General features: G+C 30.1%; 2 protein-coding genes across 8 annotated transcripts; both read right to left on the reverse strand.

Annotated features, from left to right (window-relative positions):
- Nucleotides 1-2,365: 2,365 nt before the first annotated feature.
- Nucleotides 2,366-10,769, reverse strand: LOC125074020 (shematrin-like protein 1). Of its 6 annotated transcripts, XM_047685193.1 has the most exons (20): nucleotides 10,705-10,769; nucleotides 10,001-10,018; nucleotides 9,853-9,870; nucleotides 9,743-9,763; nucleotides 9,404-9,430; nucleotides 9,309-9,326; nucleotides 9,180-9,203; nucleotides 8,167-8,196; nucleotides 6,782-6,808; nucleotides 6,308-6,328; nucleotides 5,585-5,605; nucleotides 5,190-5,207; nucleotides 5,062-5,082; nucleotides 4,733-4,756; nucleotides 4,593-4,610; nucleotides 4,107-4,127; nucleotides 3,619-3,639; nucleotides 3,315-3,332; nucleotides 3,128-3,172; nucleotides 2,366-2,494 (listed from the first exon to the last, which is right to left on the reverse strand). In XM_047685193.1, exons 1-20 carry the CDS (start codon nucleotides 10,759-10,761, stop codon nucleotides 2,459-2,461), a joined length of 504 nt encoding a protein of 167 aa, XP_047541149.1. In that variant the 5' UTR covers nucleotides 10,762-10,769; the 3' UTR covers nucleotides 2,366-2,458. The 6 variants fall into 6 exon arrangements, with proteins under 6 accessions (XP_047541149.1, XP_047541150.1, XP_047541151.1 ...); XM_047685194.1 differs by lacking the exon at nucleotides 10,001-10,018; XM_047685195.1 differs by lacking the exon at nucleotides 9,853-9,870.
- A 4,257-nt stretch (nucleotides 10,770-15,026) lies between these two features.
- LOC125074032 lies at nucleotides 15,027-20,708 on the reverse strand. 2 transcript variants are annotated; one of them, XM_047685209.1, is made up of 15 exons: nucleotides 20,644-20,708; nucleotides 20,375-20,407; nucleotides 20,259-20,294; nucleotides 20,150-20,167; nucleotides 19,719-19,745; nucleotides 19,018-19,041; nucleotides 18,697-18,723; nucleotides 18,601-18,618; nucleotides 17,903-17,935; nucleotides 17,564-17,596; nucleotides 17,155-17,172; nucleotides 16,449-16,481; nucleotides 16,271-16,285; nucleotides 15,664-15,720; nucleotides 15,027-15,150 (listed from the first exon to the last, which is right to left on the reverse strand). In XM_047685209.1, exons 1-15 carry the CDS (start codon nucleotides 20,698-20,700, stop codon nucleotides 15,121-15,123), a joined length of 459 nt encoding a protein of 152 aa, XP_047541165.1. In that variant the 5' UTR covers nucleotides 20,701-20,708; the 3' UTR covers nucleotides 15,027-15,120. The 2 variants fall into 2 exon arrangements, with proteins under 2 accessions (XP_047541165.1, XP_047541166.1); XM_047685210.1 differs by lacking the exons at nucleotides 20,150-20,167; nucleotides 20,259-20,294; nucleotides 20,375-20,407.
- Nucleotides 20,709-22,880: the final 2,172 nt, after the last annotated feature.

Genomic DNA, 22,880 nt, shown 5'->3' on the forward strand with positions numbered 1-22,880 from the left:
ATTGGTAATACTCTACTATGTTTCATGAGGTCAGGAAACACGCCACTAAGGACACATTTATTAAATATAGTGACAAGGTAGGGTGCGATTACATCAATTATTAAATTGACTACCTTGACAGAGATCCCCCACAGATCGGCCGTTTCTTAATATCTAGTGATCTGAAGGAACTTATTACATCACTTACACTTACTGTATTAAATTTAAAGCTAATATGACATTCTTCCACATGGTTTTTTAATAATGATTCAGCAACGGTAGGAGAGGAATTTAATGAGTTAGTTGTCGAAAATGGAATGTCAGCAAAAAAAATTTCAAAAACAGTTGCAACATCCCGATCTGAGGAAAATAAATTGTTGTCAATAGATAAGCTAAAGTCGGAGATGTTATTTTTGACTCTTCCAGTTTCACAATTAATAATTTTCCATGTCATTTTAATTTTATCAGGTGCCTCAATATTTTTTTTTTATATGCAATGATTTAGCTGTATGACATACACGTTTGAATAGTTTAGAGTAGGCACTAACATAACTGATAAATGAAAAAGACCGGTTGTATGATCTTTCACTATAAAGTTCATACAACCTCTGCCTACTCTTGTGAATTCCGACAGTCGCCCAATCATTAAATTTAAGAAAATTCCTAGAATAGACTGTCTTGGAAGTAAATATGGCATTAAATTCTGTTTTAATTAATTTAAAAAAAAATGTTATAAAGCTCATTAGAATTATCATTTAATTGTAAATATGAGAGCTTTGCCATGATATTACTTCTGAACTTCTCAATTCGATACAAATTGATTAGTACAAATGTCTGATTTAAATCCTTAGCATTATTATTTATTTGCGAATTAAATGAAGCAAACTGTCCACAATGATCAGAACTTAACATATTTATAATACATTTATGATTAGGTACACAGTTGGTAAATATGTTGTCAATACATGTTCCAGTGGATTCAGTGATTCTAGTTGGCTCTAAGAATAAGTTAATGAGGTTATATGAATATAATAATGATCTGAATCTAATACTTGTGCTACAGTTTTCTAATAAATTTATGTTGAAGATATACATACAAATTTATTTCAAAATAATTAAGCACCTTGTTTAAAACTTAATGGCACTCCCATTTAAATATTAAGTTATCATAATATCCTAATGATTGCAAAATAATAAACATTATAATATGTTAGATATATCAAAGTTTCATATTTTGAAGAATTTCTTGGATCTTTTTGTGATACTTCTTTCTTTAAAATTGGCTCATTATGTGTTACTTTATTTTTCTTATTTCTTCACCTTCAAATATTGCGCTATGTTTGTTTTGAAAACGTCATGTGGGTATTATATTAAAGTATAGCAGCTATTAATAAGATATCGAGCCGATTTCTTTAACAATTTAATTTATTTTAGTCCACATAACTAGTAAAATAGAGTAATCTATTTAAAGATTAGTATTTACACGTTAATAAATGTATTTGACCGATAAGTAAATGTTAATAATAGCGACAATCGACTTTTTACGTAGTTGCATTTTATCGCAATTGCGAATTCGCATCTAGCTAGTCAGAACAAGGACCGCGTTCCCTACTATTATGTTCCTAAAAACTGTTTTGGCAGTCATTTGTGAATTGTGACTAGCATCAAACCGATGAAAAATGATCGCGCCTTATATAAACGTGAAGTCAATACTCTTATATATTTTGTTAAATTAAGAGCAAGTGATCTGTCGTTTAGCTGTTGAAACAAGTACTGATTTCTAGATACCATTTACCATTGATTTGATATTCGAAAGAAGAAGACAGAATTGTTTAATCAATAATCCGTTATACAACATTAATTAGTAAAGGTATTAGATTTTATAAAGCTGAATTAATATTTAGCAAACACAATATTAATGAATATAATTACAAAAATGTAAAGATACTTATACTGTTTAAGGTGCGCCTCAGAGTATAAAACTAAACAAAAAAACGTGTAATAATCTATCCATGCTCGTTTTAAGTGAAAGTGATTGATTTACTAATCAAATAATAATAATAGTAGTAAGTTTCTTGTCTTTTCTTTCCACTGAAGTCATATTTCGAAATTCAAAACTTGTAAAAGTACCTATATTTGAATATAATTTGGAACATAAATTAATAGATATGGATCTAAGGCGGGAAATATTGTGAGGCGGTAGCCATTTTGAAACCGAATTCGAAATTCAATTTACTTTTCTAACAACAACGATCTTTGAAGCTCGTTCTCTTGCTTTTGCGGCGTATTTTTATTTTGTTTAATGTTGTTAATAATTTTAATAAATAGTTATCTTAATAAATTTTCAATGTGCATATTAAAATTGGAGGAAAATAAGAGTCGTAGATATTTTGAAATACTGCTATTTATTAGCAAGAATATTTGACATCACATGATCATACGGTCTGAAGAAATACGGTAGTCGTAGTGCGGTGATCATTTAACGTTGGTATTCAGCTTCGTCGTCTTGCTGTCTCTGCGAAGAGAATAATAATACTTTATATAAATGTAGTAATTTCGTCCAATATTTTGTAGCGTAGAGTTAAAAGTTTAATTCATAATTCAATTGTTACAACTCGGTAACGATAGATGGCGCTAAATAAAAAAATCAGTTTTCTGAACTCAGTACGAGTAGTTGTAAAATTGTAAATATTATGATATTACAGATACATATGATATTGTTACTAGCCCGACGTCTTATAAATTATCATTTATAGGCACTTAACTGACATAATGTAATTAAATAGACTCATCATTAATTAACATTGATCCGTCATATAATAATAGCAATCTAAAAACTTGCTTAAATAGTTTTTTTAGTTCAGAAAAGTTTGATCACCATTAAACATGCAAACTAAAATAGACTTTATATACTTATGATGAAGATTTTTTGTTGAATATTTTTTTAAAGTACTTAAGGGCCTTATATATTTCGAGTGGAAGAACATTATTATTTATTGTTATGTACTTGTGCTATGTATTTACCTCAAACCTTCCAACAATTCCGCTTATACTTTAACAACAAGAAAAAAAAAATGAAAAGGAATAAACGATTAATTTTATAAACGTTACCTATGGAAAACAAATAAATATATATTTTTTTTCTTACCAAGGGTCCACTGTTTCTGTGTCCCTGCTTGTATGTCAAATCGGTCTGTTAATAATATCACAGCTCAGTAAAGCGGTTTATATGGTCGAACATAAAGTTTTTTTTAATGTATCAGATGGCTGACTGTCTAATTCATTCAGCCATTTCATACAATTTAGATAGATAGAAACATAACACTAATATTTACCTTGTCGCCATAGTAAGTCTGAAAAATTAAAAGGGGTATTACATTTATATCGAGATATTTTTATGGATATAATGATTATAAGAACACAATTTTAAAGCGTCTCCAGTTAAATAGGTTTAACGTTATTGTAAAAATTTTTATAACACCGAAATTATTTATATTGTGGCTGAAAAGTCTAAGTCTTAAGCCCATTTCATATATTATTGGAATGGCGAAAATTGCATGACCATTTTATCAAACATATTAACAATAAAAGGACAGAAATTTGTAAGGGTTACATAAGTTATTTAATTAATTCGTTTACCTTGTCACCGTAGTAGGGAGTCTAAAAAAGATAATTTGCAAATCACATAATATATAGGTAAAAATTGTAGCTTGTACAAATACGACATATTTAAGAAAAAAAAAAGTATGCTTTAGTTAAAATGAACTCTCTCTCCTGTGTCTTAACTCTCATAATCCGATGGTGTAGCAATTGCCCACGATTGGAAAGAGATCAGCGCAGTACCAATAACGGTCTACGTGCAATACGATCATTGTCAACTACTTAACGGAATGCTACTGAGGATAAACTTAAGAGAAAAACTTAGTTATATTTTATGAAAAGTAATTTTATACAAAGAATTTGCTACTTAAATACTAGCTTATTTTATTATTTCATATAATAGAATTATTTTTGAAAAGGTCGTCTTAAAATTAAGGATTCATTCGATTAAGTATGTATGTGTTTATGTACATATGTGTAGAAACGTCTTTTAATTAGTCATTAGTAATTAGTTGGTCTTAGCTTACCTTGTCGTAGTAGTAGGGTGTCTAAAAAAGATATTTCGGAATTACATATTTGTTAAAAATATTTAGTATCTAATATATATTAATACATTATAATGCATATTTAATACAATTTAATGTTTAATTTCCCTTCAAAAATGATATTGTAATTGAAACATTGTTAAATTTGTAACTACGGGATGCTACTGAGGATGTTTTGTCAGAATAAAGCTTACTACAGATTTATGGCTATTTATATATATTTTTATTTTATGTTAGCAATTTTGAATCAAAAAGGATATAGTGTTAGTTGCTTAAATATTGGCTTAATTAATTTATTAACTATCTTTATATAATTTAAAAATATGACTGAAATAATTTCATCACCTTATCATATTAAAGACTAATATTTTTTTTTGTTAGTTTATAAGCTCCTTTTTAATTTAGTATTTGCAAATTCTATCTAGTTCCATCTATTAATAATACAGAATTATTGTTATATATTTTTACCTTGTCGCCATAATAGGTCTGAAAATTAAAGAAATGGTATATCAATATCCGCAATTATTGTGACACATACGAATAAGTATATATGTATATATGTTGAATTTTTACTAATTAGTCATTGTATTGAGTTAGTTTTAGCTTACCTTGTCACCGTAGTAGTAGGGTGTCTATAAAAAAATTGAAATTAAATACAAAGGTATAAAATATTACATGCAATCATTTTGTTTAATTATGGAACAAAAAGTCGATAGATGCATATATTGGCGGTGGAGTTGTTATAGTGCACAATTGCATACAATGGAAGAAAGATCAGGCAGAGGACAGAGAACTTTGCGTGCTTCCTGAGTGGTGCAAGTGTAAAACTATCGCGTTTTTAACACCGGGATGCTACTGAGAGCGTTTTGACAGAAAAATTTAACTACGTTGTACTAGAATTTTAATACTATTATTATTATTAAAATTATTTCGATACCTTGTCACCATAATACTGGGTCTGAAAATTTAAGAAAGGATATTTAAAAAAATTATTATAGGAAGTATGTATGTAATTTTTTTTAAGCTGATGTTTTTGATACATCTTAAATTTTAGTATATATTTACCTTGTCACCATAGTAGGTCTGAAAATTAAAACGTTTGTATTAATTTACGTTGATTTGGTACTAAAATATCGTTTAAAATTTGAATAATTTGATAAATATCATAGAAAAATTAGTTCTTGTCAATGGAAAGAGTTTTTTTATGTTACCGCTTAAGAAAATAACCTTATTGTTCAACTTTGTTAACTAAGCACTTAGTTCATGACAAAATAATATCTCAATATGATATTTTTTTAATAACGCTTGCAGTAAATTGTTAGTTTTTTTTCTAAAGTATGAAGAATAACTAATGGAAGTCAACAAAATTAATATGTGAAAGAAACATCAAAGTATTTAGTAGATAAACTATATGTCAGTAGAGTGTTTAAATATTGGTAATTATATTTGGTTTAGCTTACATTGGCACCATAGTAGGGCGTCTAAAAAATAAATAATAAAATTAAATATGTATATATAAGTGAGTTATGAAGCCTATATTACAACAGGAGAAATTCACAATTTTTTTATAAAAATGACGACCTCCGTGGTCGAGTAGTGTGCACACTGGTTTTCATGGGTACGCCATTTCGAGGTCCCGGGTTCGATTCCCGGCCGAGTCGATGTAGAAAAAGTTCATTAGTTTTCTATGTTGTCTTGGGTCTGGATGTTTGTGGTACCGTCGTTACTTCTGATTTTCCATAACACAAGTGCTTTAGCTACTTACATTGGGATCAGAGTAATGTATGTGATGTTGTCCAGTATTTATTTATTGATTGATTAGTATTCGCTGAGCGATCGAAATTCAATTAATATTAAATGTTGAAAGTTTGAGGAAATATTATTGATAAAACTTAAGCTCGTCGAGAAAAATTACTACTCTATGAACTGTTGTTGGTGACACATCAATGAAATATTAAAGATAACAACAGTCAGTGTAATTATATACACAACAAGTCCCAATGATATGAATGGTTAATATTACAGACAGACTATGTCTATGGGCGGTACTGAACACTTACTACAGGGCCCATTTGCCAGTCTATGTATTTTAATTTAAAAAAAAATGTGAATCGTAATCGAAAATAAAAATATTACAAGATATTTGAATTGAATATTTACTAATTATTAATTGTATTTTTTACCTTGTCGCCATAGTACGGACCCTAAAAAAAGTGCGTTAACTTAAGATAGTATCACAATATTTTAAGTAAGGGGTATGTTTGATAGGTTGTTCGTCATAATATTATACTTAGTGGTAGGATTTTGTTCACCCGTCTAAGTAGATACCATCAGTTAGTTCTGATTTGAAGGCTTAGTGGGCCAGTAACTACAGGCACATGTGACATAACATTTAAGTTCCCAAGGTTGGATTGTGGACGATGTATGGAGTAGTTAATATTAACGAACAGGTGGCCCATTGGCCCATTCTTCTTTTACGATGATTAATCCCTTTTTTAAATACTAATATGTTAAAAGAATTATGAATCATTATCAATATAAAAAAAAAAAAAATACATTTCAAATATTGTCCATGCCTTCTAACATTTTCCATTCGAAAGTTTATTCTACATTAAAATACTTTGAAAGGCGTTGAAATACATTTAAAAACTCCTTACCTTGTAGTAACGGTCGTTAGTGTAGTACTGTTAAAAAAATATACAATATTTTAGTTGTCTGTTACATATTCTAAATTTGAATTATTGAAATTTATGTTATCTATATCTGGAATCCTTTTTTATGATAGTATTTTTATTTAAACTGGCAATAGGAACAATTAATTTGATCTCAGTATCAACTGACAATTTGACGCCTATACACACTAGTCGTTTTTTATCTTACACTAGCGACGTGCCTCGGCTACGCACAGCTGCAATGCTGATACTAAATATACTACAGAATGTACAAAATATACTGTGAACATTGTGTATAATATACACAATGTTCACAGCCTTTTGTCATAAGACAATACTGACCGCTATGTCCCTCATTTTAAATCTGTAATATCTTTGAAAATGTTTATTTAAATTATATGCTATAAAGGGCCATACTGATCTATATTTAATGCACAAATTATTTAAGTTACTTAATAGGACTTTTTGTAGACCTTTTTAAGGTGTACAATACTGAAGTACATTATTTTGATCTATTTCGTAGTGTTCTGCTAGGGTTTGCAATGTAAGCGCAAAAAATGTGTTTATTTACGACATTGCATTAGAGAAACTCTAAAATTATTAGTGTTTCTCTACTATATTATGCATGTATTACACGTAAAAACCTTCCTCTTGAATTATTCTATGAATTAAAAAAACTGCATCAATATCTGTTGTGTAATTTTAAAGATCTAAGCATACACAGAGACAGACAGACAGTGGAAGCGACTTTGTTTTATACTATGTAATTATAATGAAAACGACTTCATCGGATACTGGCTTGTACGATATGCAATTCCGTAGCGTAACTCAGTCATAGATCATCAGGATAGCTATGACCTTCAAGAGGATCACTGGTAGACCATCTCTCAAAATTGGTCGCAATCGTAAGTACAATGTAAAAAATAGTTAATATTTTGTACAGCGCCCATTTCCATGTAACCACTTATTACCAGGTAGCTTATTTTCCTGTCTGTTTTAATATATATAAAAAAATCAAACTGGCAACTATATTAATATTTAATTCAAAATGATAAATCTTTCTGTAATTCGATTTTGTTACAAGCTTGATATTCTACTAATTAAATTAAAATCATATTATTTTTTTTAAGTAGTTACATATTGTTATGTTTTAATTCAAAATCGATTCTAATAAGCTTGGTCGCCATTTTGAATTGGTGTCAAATATTAACAATAACATTACTGCTTTTGTTTTTTTATCTACTATTTGACAAGACTGGTCAATCCGATTGGACAATCAAATCACGAACATACATACATAAGCACTATTCTTTTAAATTATTAAAATTAGACTTATTTATATGTAAGAAATAAAAATAATTTATATTTACATTATTGTAGCCACCATAACCATAGTACGGCTAGAAAAAAATTAACAACTTTAATATATTCATATATATAGCGAAGAATTATATATTATTATTATTAGTGTGGAGCCGAGATGGCCCAGTGGTTAGAACGCGTGCATCTTAACCGATGATTTCGGGTTCAAGCCCAGGCAGGCACCACTGAATTTTCATGTGCTTAATTTGTGTTTATAATTCATCTCGTGCTCGGCGGTGAAGGAAAACATCGTGAGGAAACCTGCATGTGTCTAATTTCAACGAAATTCTGCCACATGTGTATTCCGCCAACCCGCATTGGAGCAGCGTGGTGGAATATGCTCCAAACCTTCTCCTCAAAGGAGAGGAGGCCTTTAGCCTAGCAGTGGGAAAATTTACAGGCTGCTAATGCAAAAATGCTAAAGATGCATGTTCGGTATTGGTCGAAATTAGAATACAATTAAAACATATCTCATGCATCATTTGCATATTTTCAAAAAGGAATTCGTTTACCAAACAGAGGATTAAATGCACTGAACTGTTTTGTGTTTCAAAATCAAATTAAAGTATACTTTAATCAATTTATATCAATTCTACCGACAAAAAACGTGCAATTTCGGCTTTTTATTTGTTATAAATAGATTATAAAATTTACTAACGAATTAAATGTATTAATTCTGTATTCCAAATATAATTATTTCTTTATCATTTTGGCAACCATTAAATTACCGAAAGGTTTTAATATTATTCATATTTTGAGAAAACTCTCACAAATTATACATTACTAATAAGTAAGTATTAAACTTAAAATCTTATAATCTTGAAGATCTTTACTCAAAGAAACTTTTATAAAAAATATATTTCGCTGTTCAAAGTAACTTCAAATGTATCGCAGTCTAAAAAATACTAGTCAAATAATTTATTGTTTTTTTAACTGGCAACATTTTTCTGGAACTGTTAATGTTAAACAACACACTGGCTAATAAAAACCATACCAAGAAGTAAGAAATAAATAATCTTACCGTATCGTAATAATATGGCGCGTACTGTAAAAACACAAACAAATATAATAATTAATAAAAATGACATTTTTAAATAGTTTCTATATAATTTCATAATATAAATTTTACTATTTAAAAAAACTGTCTTACGTATCTGAAGCCGAGGGTCTGAAAAATAAAGGTAATTTAATATCGTTTCAAAGTTTAAAGTAAAATTCATAAAAAAAAATAAGTAATTTACATACGCCTAGGTCGTAGGATTGTCCATAATACTGTAATAAAACAAGTTACATTTTAAAGTAATTAATATAAATAATAATAATTTTGAATAATACGTAGTATTATATTAAAATATATTTTATTCTTTATAAGGCACTTTTGAATCGTCATTTTACAGAAATGTATTAAAACATTAATTAGTATGTTCCAGTTTAAATGGTAATTTAGTCAGCGTAATTACAGGCAAAAGGGACTTTACGTCTTAGTGCCCAAGGTTTGTGGCAGTCAGTCCATTATTAAATATAAAAAAAAAAAATTATATAATTATTATGAAAATGAAATAAAATATAAATGATAATACTTACAGTTCTCTCGGCATTCGGGGACTGTTGAAAGAGGTGGAATAAATAAAAAATTTTTTTTTTTTTAATATATATACAATTACCGAGAACTACATATTATAATATTAACTTACGTATGAAACTCTCAGGGGCTATTTAATATAGGAAAAAAAATATATATAAGATAGCTTTATTGAGAGGTCATTATGATCATTTTTTCGTGAGATCTTCTTTATAACAAATAGTAAATAAAATAAAAATTAATATATATCTTGAACTTACTCCTACATTTAGTTGTTTCTGCGGAAATAGAAAAATATATATATATTTTCTATTTATCAATAGTAACGAAATATATTTATAATATATCTATATATATAATATATTAGTAGAAATATTTATACATAGCAAAAATATACTTCATATAATACAAATATATAGTCTTTACTAATACATATGTATTTTTGTTGTTGTAATGCATAAACAAATACTAAACCATTATGCATGAAACTTATACCAAAACATAGTTCACAACATTTATATCAAGTGTCCACATAACTTTGTTCATTTAAAGCATACCTTTTATGTTCCATTATGTAGAACGAACTATGCCATAAATCTCTTTTTTGTAAGAGCATGTGACAAATATAATGTATGTTACAGTTATCTTTGACGTAAAAGTCTTAAAAAACTATATTTATCATTAATATTCTTATTGTTTCTAATTTAAATTACTTTTCAAAAACTATTGAAGTTTCTTTAAGCTATCAATTCTGTCGGGGGTTCAAGACGTATCAGTTTTTTTATATACTTTGATTATCTGTTAATTACCTGTTCCTATTAGGTTCATTAAAGGTTTTAATGTAAAATTGGAACCTTGTTGGCTATGAGATACTTATTTTGGTATCAAATATTTGTGCATGTATACTACGCTGTATGTTTCCCGAAAATAAATAAAAACAAATGAAATATATTGAGGAACTTACTGCAGGTGTAGCCGAAGCCACGGCCAAACAGAAGGCAAGGACGAACAGAACTTTCATGTTTGCTGTTTTCAATCACCGAACTTACTACGAATTGTACAAAGAATTCCCGCATATTTATATTGGTACACTGATTACCGTGGCGAATATTTTAAAATGGCGTCCATGTTGATTAATTAAGTGTATAATTTAACTTGTCCGCAAATTAATTTTATCGTTTGAAAATTATAACGTTAATTGTTAAAATCTTGTTGTCGCTTATGTTGGAAAATTAATGTTCGATAATTGAATTATATTTGCGGATAATCCAAAGTCAATTTATTTTTCAGTACTAGTTTCAAACCGCGGCTTGGACCGCATGTTTTTGTGAGTGTGAAGTCGGTAAAGAGGTACACACAAAACTGACTTTTTGCATTTATAATATTAGTTAGGATACAAGCAATTACACTTGTCTACCGACCGATACCGGTGGACAGATCCAACGAAATAAACTTGGTTCACTTGTAAGGGTTGTGCAAACCCGTCTGAGTTTTTCCGTCTTGTTTCACATTCCGTCATCTAGACACGCAGTAGCGTGTATAGCCAAGTTCAAGGAAAAGAACTGGCGAGCAGCACCGTGTGTAATATTACACGAACCATTTCGAGCCACTTTTGACCTCCTCATAACTCAAAAACTATTTGACATAAACGTGTCAAATTTATCTCATATATTGAGACTCGCGAGATACATATGTGCTTCAAATTTCATTAACACATATCAAACGGTTATTTAGATATTAAAGTCCAAAAATTGACAGTTTTATCACTGACTGACCTATCAATCAAAACTAAACCAATTCAAGGTGACCTAGAAAGTTCAAATTTGGCATGCAGATAGGTAATCAGGTGAATAAAAAGGAAAAAATCTGAAACTGGTAAATTATTATAATTTTCTTATAATTTTTCACTTAATTGATTCTATTAGGAACACTTATATACTTAGTTTCTATGATAACTGTATAAAAAAATAATGTAAAAATCAGCAATGAAAACTTATGACAGCCAGTTTATATGTGGATTTTAAGGTCTTCACGTGAATATATAACGAGTTGAATACCATCTTTACTTTTTATTTTCCAAAATAATTTTCGATTTAGTATTTATAATTAAGAGTATAGTCGACTTTCGTATTTATTACGTTATTAACTGGGATTAAGTATTAAATATTGCTTCAATATTTAGCGCACATCATTAGAGTAAGATCATTATTATTATCATAAATAATTAAATAGTAGGCATTTCGGTATACGGCGCGCGATGCGATGCCAGAGCAGCGGAGTGGGGCGAAATTTTGAATCGTTTAAGAATGGGTATTGTGACAAGTCAAGACAGCTGTACTTTATCTAATCGACTCCTCAAATTAACCTCTAAAAATAAAAAGGACCAGCTCAAAGAAATCACATCTTATTTTAGACTGCTGTACGATGATACAGAATGTTTATTTCCCACTCAAAATATATGTAACTAGCTTAATACTGCAAGTATAGAACACAAAAAAGACAATAATACCCCGTAAACGTAGGTAAATTTAATATTTTGACAAAAACAATTTCGTATTAATGTTTTTATAAATAAGTACTTACTAATAATTTATGTACAAAAAGTAATGATATTCCATCAAAACATAAATGTGAAATGAGGGCCAAGTTCAATATTATGATATAGGTCTTGGTTGTTGATTTCAACGACAAATGATGTGAGATCAAAATGGGTGCCAAGTTCAATGGTCAGTCCTGAAATTTATTTATAACTACATCAAATATAATTTCTGTTTAAAGCTTAGGAGAATATATTATAGCCTAAGTCTGAGTTATATTAGCGTATTATTGGTACATGAAGGAAAGGAGAGTGAAAGACAATGACAAACAGATCGGAGATTACATCATGTGTTCGACGAGTGGACGTGATACTTTCGTAATTCTACATTATATTTATAAGATATTTTCTTTAGATATTTAATGTTTACAGTAGGGCATGGGTTGGATAAAGACGGCCTCCGTGGTCGAGTAGTGTGTTGTCCGTGGTCGAGTAGTTGTTTTCATGGGTACGCCACTCCGAGGTTCCAGGTTCGATCCCTGGCCGAGTTGATGTAGAAAAAATTCATTAGTTTTCTATGTTGTCTTGGGTCTGGGTGTTTGTGGTACCGTCGTTACTTCTAATTTTCCATAACACAAGTGCTTTAGCTACTTACATTGGGATGAGAGTATGTATGTGATGTTGTCCATTATAAAAAAAAGAAGTAACAGTCTTCGGACGGTTACTAAGAATTTTTCGACAGAAAAACCCATTAACTTTTATCGGCCCGACCTCAGGTTTAAATGCAGAAGTGTGGCGTTACATTTAACTACGAGACCAACGAGACAGTTACAATATTATATTTAATCTTAAAATAAAATCACCGATTCGATGTAAGCACTACCGATAATCAAAGATAAATTGTGTACGTACTTGTTATAATGAGGAACTACAATAATGTTGGTAATTATGTATTTTAAAACAACATGTCAACTACTGACAATTTATTTATTTATTTTTTTCTTTTTTTTTTTTTTTTTATTTATTTTTTTTTTTTATTTGGGAAACAAACAGTACAATAAGTCTTAATATTAACAAATACAAATTAAATCACAAGCCAATCAAGTTTCCACTCATAAATAATATACATTATTAGAGCAACAAGAAAAAAAGGAAGATATTACATAATTACAATTTTATTTTAATTTAAAGGATAATTTATATAATTAACAAAATTAAGATAATCTGAGCTTGTCTGTTAGATAAATTATGAAAACAATAAGCAATTATCAAGAATAATTATAAACATTAAATCAGTTATGTAAGATACAAAATTATAAATTAAATTATTAAACAAATAGAGGCAGCAATTTTAATTTTATTCAACAAATTTTCAATTGTAAATATAAATAAAAATAAATGTTACGTTGTTAAGTTCATCTCTTAATGGATATTATAAAAGCTCTTAAAAGAAAAGATTGCCTTCAGGCCGTTTCGCATACTAATATCTTAAATGTATGTTTAAACCTTCTTTACGTGTGTATGGCTCAAGTATTTGAGTAGGTCTCTCGATGGCGGCGATTGTACCCGGTTGTACAAGCTACGATTGGGAATAAAATGAAAGTAATTTTTATAATATATTTGAACCTTAACATATTGATCAGAATAAAACCCATTATTTTTCGGTAGATGATAATCTTACGAAGTTAAATTCAGTTGAATTATAAAAAACTCTAACCTAACCTAACCAAACGATTGTAAACGACTATTTATACGTTTTATTGTAAGTTCTATCTTTCATGATCTTTCAACAGCTTATACTCTTGTGATATTATAATCTAACGATATTTAAAATTTTACAGTGATATATATTGTAAACAAATTGTCAACTAAAGGTAAATGTCGTTGATTTTCACCAGAACTTTTCAGACCTGAGGTATTTTTCGAATTGGTTATTTTTGACTTTCAATAAGACAGTGTAGTGCTTTTATATTGAATGGATATTTAGACTTCGACCATTGTCTAAGTCTAAATATCCATTCAATAGTAGCAGCAGTAGCAGGAGATTATAAAAAAATACTAGATGAAAACCCGGCATCGCTCGGGTAAAATATTATTTGAACACACTTTCTGAACGCATCCGTAAACGTCAAACATGGCAGCCCGTTGAACTTCCATGTCATTGAATTTTATGAATTTAATATCAAATTATTTCGTTTATTATAAGAAATTTTGCGGATACATGTTATCGATTAAAAAATCATTAACTTTTAAAGATCTATAATTGTGGATAGGTTTTCGATCGGGTCTTTCGTAGACTTGCACTAAATTAAACATTTTTTTCCGTTCGGTATTTAAATTTTAACAGACATGGAAGAAAATATAAGAACTATACTAGCATTTTACTATATCTTCATTATTATATGTATTTACTCGTTGGAATTGGGATCTTATTTGTTTTAGAAGTCTTAAATTGCCTCAGGGCTGTAGCCCCGGATGTCCTCCCCGAAACCAAGCCCTGAGAAGTAGTAATTCATAAGCTTATACACTTGGAACTATATTTTGTATAATTGTTAACAGTTATATTCAAAAAAAGAATGCTTTCAAAGATCGTTAATTAATCGATTTATTTCGAGAACTATACATCACTATTTAAATATAAAGATGTTTAAAATAATGTCAGTTTATAAAATTTGATTTTTCTTATGATATATTTAAGTCGAAATTGATAACTTCTAATAAGTAATAGGGGAAAATAATAGTCGTAAATGAGCTGCAGTTTATCTATTTATTCTCGAATTATAACAGATATATTGAATACGCGATTTGAAGATGTTCCGTAGCAGGGTCGATGAAACCTTAACGTTAGTTTTCGTCATCGTCGTCCTGTTCTCTCTACGAAAAAGAAAAAAGTATTTATATTACTAAGCCGATTAAGCTGTAAGATGAATTACTTGTGCCTTTACGTTTAGGAAATAAATAACATGAAAATCTTACAAAGTGTGGCCCTTCTATTAAGAACAACATGAGATAATTATATTATTGTTTTTTTTTTTAAACTGGCAATAGTTTTTTTTAATTTTATCGGTAGGCGGACGAGCAAATGGGCTACCTGATGGTAAGTGGTCACCATCGCCCATAGACAATGGCGTTGTAAGAAATATTAACCATTCCTTACATCACCAATGCGCCATCAACCTTGGGAACTAAGATGTTACGTCCCTTGTGCCTGTAGTTACACTGGCTCACTCATCATTCAAACCGGAACACAACAATATTGAGTAGAATATTTGATGAGTGGGTGGTACCTACTGAGAAGGGCTTGCACAAAGCCCTACCACCAAGTAAATTAATTAATATTAATTTAGTTAGACTAAGACATTGATAAGACGATGCTATTTAACTTACCAAGTATGGTTGGTATCCTTGGTTGTAATAAGTATTGGTATATCCTTGACCTTGACCCTATAAAGGAGAAAATTAAATTTAATTAAATTCACCATGATTGTCATTGTCAATGTCAAACTGAGCTAGTCTAAACGATACAAAAACCACGATCGTGAAATGACAGTAAGTTATGTACGACATTATCTATACATATAATAAAATTGGAGTGTCCGTTTGTAATATTAAAATAAAATAACATTTTTAACAAATTTTGTCTGTCTGTTTGTTCCGGCTAATCTCTGGAACGGCTGAATTGATTTCGACGGGACTTTCACTGGCAGATAGCGGATGCAATAAGGAGTAACTTAGGCTACTTTTATTTTAGAATTACATAAAAAATAAAAATAAAATCCCGCTACAATATCCAAATAACTTAAATTCAAGCAACACAGCTAGTCCATAATAAATATAACATTTAATGGATACATATCAAAACAGTGAAATATGTTAAGTATTTTCTCAAGATTTCTCGAGTGAGATATGCAGTGAGTTGTTACAGAAGATTCGCACAATACTGCCAAACACTGATCGAAACATACATTTCTTTAAACTATCGTATAGTACTTACGTAATACGTGTTTGTCTGTAATAAAATAGATTGTGATTAATTAACTTCAAAGTTGTTTTTCTTTATCTTTGATTTTTATTCAAAGGACAGTTTATCCTAACTGATATTATAAACGCGATTGTGAGTTCGTTCATCTGGAACGATATTCAATGAAAATTAAAATTAAATCAATACTTACGTCATATCCATAGCCGGTATTTCCGTAAGTTGGCTGTAAAAATTATACACATTAAATGAATCACTGTATAAGTTGATTGTATATTTGGTAGGGATGTATGCGAGCAGGTCTGTGTAGGTTCCACCGTGTATTTTACCGCCAAGCAGAAATATTTGTGTTGTTGTGTATAATGTCCTTTTACATGAACTTTAGTAAAAAACAACTCACGCTTACTCCGTGTGCTCCCAAAAATAAAATTAAGATATAAATTTAAATAGTTTATTTTTATGTGGACGAGCATATGGGCCATCTGATGGTAAGTGGTTACCACCGCCCATAGACAATGGCGCTGTAAGAAATATTAAACATTCCCTACATCCACTAACCTTCGGAACTAAGGTGTATTGTCCCTTGTGCCTGTAGTTACACTGGTACACTATTGTTGTTTAGCGGTATATGATGAGTGGGTGGTATCTACCCAGACGGGCTTGCACAAATTCCTACCACTAAGACATCAATCAATAGTTAATTAAATTGTTATGATGATAGCGTTTTGTTTTTTTTTTTAATTCAATAGGACTCGAAGACAAGAAAGAAAATATATCAGGAATAGAAAAAGTTTTTAAATGGTAATTTAAGTGATTATTTTTGGAGAGTGCGCGGTGAGTGTGTGTGAAGTAATCGTTTCTAATAGAAATGGAAAAATACATTAAGATATTTCGGTTACCTTGTAATAGCGGTTGTACTGTTGAGAAAAAAAGACAATGTTATAATTATTTTCATTATATATATGAATTTATAAATAAAGTGAATGAAATTGTCAAAGGACCAACAATTCTGCCAACTTGGCTCCTTGAGTCTATTTTTTTTTTTCTTAATTTTGGTTTTGCACCATGGCTCGTCATCTAACTTACAAACTGGCAAAGATCTAGACGAGGTTGTAGCGAACATACATATTGATATGTAGACATAATTTCTAATAATATATATTAGAAATGTGAAGATTTTATAAAAAAAGACGAAATAAATTGGTTAGTTAATATTTGTAAAAGTTCTAACGTCGATAGGCCGAGTTGACTATATACCATTAGGTGGATTATTTGTCAGTCAATATTAATTAAAATAATTTTAATTACCTTGTTGTAGTAGTCACCGGTGTCATAATATGGCTGTAAAGTAAAAAAGAATGAGTTACTGATTTTATTGAAAGTAAAAAAGCAGGGTAATCGCCCCAAAGTGAGAAATAGTACAATTTTGAAAGAATATCTTTTTCTATATTGCAAACCACAGAAAGAAATTGTATAAATGTCACAAAACCGTTAAATTGAATACAAGTTATTATAAAATAATTTAAAAAAAATATGTTTTAATCGTAGAAATCTATATTTTTTTATTAATTTAAAAACGGCAGTGCTATAACTGGGCATTATTAAAATTCATTACACGTTAATAGTAGGAGAAAAATTAAATCTTACCGGTCTGTAGGAGCCATAATAATACGGAGAATACTGTAAAAAAAGCATATAGATAAAAAAATATATATTTCAAATTCAAAATATGGCTCAATGGTTAGAACGCGTGCATCTTAACCGATGATTACGGGTTCAAACCCAGGCAGGCACCACTGAATTTTCATGTTTTAATGTGTGTTTATAATTCATATCGTGCTCAGCGGTGAAGGAAAACATCGTGAGGAAACCTGTATGTGTCTAATTTTAACGAAATTCTGCCACATTTGTATCCACCAACCCGCATTGGAGCAGCGTAGTGGAATATGCAAACCTTCTCCACAAAGGGAAAGGAGGCCTTAGTCTAGCAGTGGGAAATTTACAGGCTGTTAATGTTAAGTAGACTCATACACTTTTGAATTGTCATGTTACAGTGTTGAATTAATGTAAAGCTATCACCGGTTCGGTAAGTAGATTCTACCGAGAAGAACCTGCAAGAAACTCAGTAGTTACTCTTTTCCACCATTTTAAATACAGATATCAGTAAAGTACATTCATGTAAGACATGTTCCACGTCAATAATCTAAATTTAAAGCGTGAGAAATAGCTAAGCGCATCTTCGATGGTATATTGTTCTAATTAAATTAGATTGCTTGTTAGGCATTACGAAAAAGACTTTGTCAATTCTTAATATAGATATAAAAAAATATGATGAAAGTTCTTACGTATCTGAAACTCAGGCTCTGAAAAAAAAAAAGAAAAGGTCAGTATTGTTTCTAAATTTAAAAAAAGTATCGAAAGAAAATGTAGTGTATACATACGCCAAGATCGTAGGATTTGCCATAGTACTATAAAAGAAAAAAAAGAAAAATATTAATCAGACTGAAGTTCTAAATTTAAATGTTAACGGCCTCAATTATATACGTTGCTTAGCGGAGTTTAGATAATACATTTGTCTCTTTCTGATTTGACATTTGATTTAAACGCAATGTTTTTTAATTCATACTAATTAATGAATACATATATATACATTTTATTACTTATATGCTTATAAAATATTATATTGTGTTATTGATTTTTTTTTATATGGTAATTTACTTTTAATAATTAATTATTATATTTATTACTGTATGTAAACTCACACTTCTCTGGGCTGCTGCAGCGTTCTGTAACAAAAAAAATAAGTTCAATCACTTTGAATAATTATTACGTAAACTTACTGTATATTTAATTCTCTGGGATTGATTTAAATTAAAAAAAAAGTTTTGGTTTATTGGGTTGTTTATGTCTGGATAGACTGTCAATCAGGGCCGGATCGTAAGTTTAGGGGGCCCTGTGCTAACACTATTCAGGGGCCCACCTAAGACATATCTAAACGTAGACTTGAATTCAATTAATTGAATGGGTTTGATTTATTGCAGGACTTACGATCTGTTTAATTTAATAAAGTTATGGATTCATTATCGTCTATTTTTGACTTTGACTTGACTTAGCTGGGGCCCCCTTGAATCCACGGGGCCCTGGGCTGAAGCCCAAAAAGCCATATGGTAGATCCGGCCCTGCTGTCAATGTTGAGGATGCGTCGAAAAAATAGTGGTCAATATTTGACCACTAAGTACACGCACTCTAGTGAACTAGTATGACGTTTGGCGAGTGTTAAGCGCAGCTGTCACGCAAGCCAAGATGGCTGGTTTGTTTTAGTTATTTTGTAGTGCAACATTCTTATCTAGATATTATTTAAATAATCCAAACTATAAATTATTATTAAATCTATTGTTAAGTTTGTTTTATTTTTATAATTCTTTAACAAATTTAAATTTTAAAAAGATGAATTTTATCTTACTCCTTGACCGAGTTGAGTTGAATGTTTCTGAAAAAAATAATTCGAGTGTTTAGGTATATTGTTGTAAAAAATATCAGCAATGCTTAAAAAATGTTGCTCAGAGGACGTTTAGTCAAATAGAAACCTGTCTCTTTCAGTCGTCATTGGTTTCGCATTCGAAGGAAAAAGACATAACATTGTTTAACATATCATCTGTTAATCAACGTCTTTAAAAATACCGTGGTTTAAATTTAGAATAATACATTATAATTTGTTATGAATTATAATTTATTATACTTTTTCCCAATTTTTATTAATAAGAATAAGAATTATCACGTTCAATAAACAATATTATTTAAAATTGGAAAAAAAATATGTTTCAAAATTACGACGCAATGATTAATAAATAGTCATGTTATTTAGCAAAAAGATAGACATAAAAGAGTATTTACTTTATCGTTGTCGACTAGCTAAAAATAAAACATAAAAAAAAAAATTAATTGAGTAATTCTTTGAGTATTATATTTTATTTTCACTACTAAAATTTTTTTATTGACTTACTTGTAAGCGAACACTCTTTAATTTTCTTCGGGTTTGCTGTAAAGCAAGTTATCCAAAGATTTAGAGTATTGATTTTCATGAATCAAAAATAATATTTTTTATAAACAATTATGAACCTGTTCTTGATCCTCATCGTCCTGCTGGTTCGGCTATAGTAATAAAAAAGTAAAAAATTACCATTGATAAATATCTTTGACAGATATCTTTAAGAAAAAAAAAAATACCGCCAAATTTATTACTATTATTGCCGCCTTAATAAAGTAAATTTATATCTATCTCTTTGTCAGTTACCGAATTCGGATTTTTTGTTTTACTAATATAATTAATAATTTAATTTTTAATTGTACTCTTCGCTTATACATTAAGATATTAAAAAAAAACTTACTGCAGGCAAAGCCGCGACAACGATCAGGCAAAAAGCGAAAACGATAAGAAGTTTCATATTGTCTGATATGTTTCACCAACTCACTAGTAATGATACGAAATAAACCTAGGCTTTATATATTGTTCTTTTTTACTCTGTGACGAATATTTCAAAATGGCGCCCATGTTGATTAATTAACTATGAAATTTAAGTTGTCAACAAATTAACGTTATCATTAAATACAAATGCTTATCGTTCTATAAAGGTGTGAAAATTAACTTACGTCTGGTAATTCAATAATTAATTAATTATTGAAAGATATAATTTGAAGTTTATTAATTATTTATAGGAAAATATGAGTAATCTTTTTTTTGTCAGAAATAAACTGAATAATAGAATGAATAACGCATTACGCGTTTCCCCCACGTGAAGTGGGGGGTATGTGGAACTCGACGATGTCCAGAACGACTAGTACACCGGAATACCTATTATAAAACCATCGGTATTCTACCCTGACGATATAGATATAATCTGTGCATATAATAAAAATACGAAAGTAGCTCTGACTCTCTGTCTGTTACGTTTTCACAGTTTTTTTTTTTCGAAGCAAGCTTGAAGCCCAATTATGGACATAGACTTCTTTTTTAACCCATTAAGGATAATGTTGTAAACAAGTTCTTGAAACATTTTCGTGAAAAATTGTATTCTAAGCTGATGAATCCACGAGTTCAATAATCGTGATGATTTCCTGGCTGATTTCCTCAAAAGCAGCCAACTTCTAGGGTGGCTAGGTGGTTAGGTAGAGAGTGCGTAAATATAGGTGCATTATCCGATGGGGTGGGAAATCCGACGTGAAATTTCGCCTGAATCTTCAAATATAAACAACAATATTGAACATCACTGAAATTGATATTGCTTTATTAAATGTTTTAAACAATGGAGCTGTATGCAAACATATATAAAAATGTTTTTTTTTTTTATGGTATTGGTTGGCGGACGAGCATATGGGCCACTTGATCGTAAGTGGTCACCACCGCCCATAGACAAAGGCGCTGTAAGAAATATTACCCATTCCTTACATCACCTATGCGCTACCAACCTCGGGAACTAAGATGTTATGTCCCTTCTGCATGTAATTACACTGGCTCACTCACCCTTCTAACCGGAACACAACAATACAGAGTACTGTTATTTGGCGGTAGAATAGCTGATTAGTGGGTGGTACCTACTCAAACGGGGTATATAGAGAAATATGTTAGGAATGTATCATATTAGTAAAAAAGTAGTTTTTGATTAAGGGATAATGTCAATTGTAATTAAATCAGATCAAGAACTGTATAGTGATAATTTTGTTTAATTTTTGTACTATTATTATTATTTTAATTTATAATTTATTTTTTGTCATCGGTCATATGATATTGAGTATATTATTTACTTCCAATCAAAAAGAGGAGGTTAAAATTTGAAAGTGTGTTTGTGGCATCGTAGCTCCAAAGCGAATGAGCTCATCAGATATTCTACCGCCAAACAGCAATACGTTGTGTACCGATTTGAAGGGTGAGTGAGCCAGTGTAATTAAAGGCAAAAGGGATATAACATTCTCAAGTTTTGTAGTGCGTTGAAGATGTAAGGAATGGTTAAAATTTCTAACTGCGTTAATGTCTATGGTCTATGTGCGATGGTGATTACTTAAGTAGTCGGTCTGTTGTCCGTCCGCTTGTACGAACTTTATCATTACATAATTTAAAGTTGAAATTGTACGTGTTGGTTCCTTTTCGATGACAGTGCATTTTTATCATGACCTAATCCTTTATCCAGGATTAACTCCAGAGACAATATATATTTAAGGCCAGCAGCAAAGACAAGATATGATGGATATAAAAGTTCAAGTTAAAATAGATATTATTTTTAATTTCGTTATTATTACTTCGGTATTATATAAGAGCCGAGATGGCCCAGTGGTTAGAACGCGTGCATCTTAACCGATGATTTCGGGTTCAAACCCAGGCAGGCACCACTGAATTTTCATGTGCTTAATTTGTGTTTATAATTCATCTCGTGCTCGGCGGTGAAGGAAAACATCGTGAGGAAACCTGCATGTGTCTAATTTCAACGAAATTCTGCCACATGTGTATTCCACCAACCCGCATTGGAGCAGCGTGGTGGAATATGCTCCAAACCTTCTCCTCAAGGGAGAGGAGGCCTTTAGCCCAGCAGTGGGAAAATTTACAGGCTGCTAATGCTAATTATTATTTCTC

The sequence above is a fragment of the Vanessa atalanta genome, chromosome 26, assembly GCF_905147765.1.
Source record: "Vanessa atalanta chromosome 26, ilVanAtal1.2, whole genome shotgun sequence".
Taxonomy (NCBI): Eukaryota; Metazoa; Arthropoda; class Insecta; order Lepidoptera; family Nymphalidae; genus Vanessa; species Vanessa atalanta.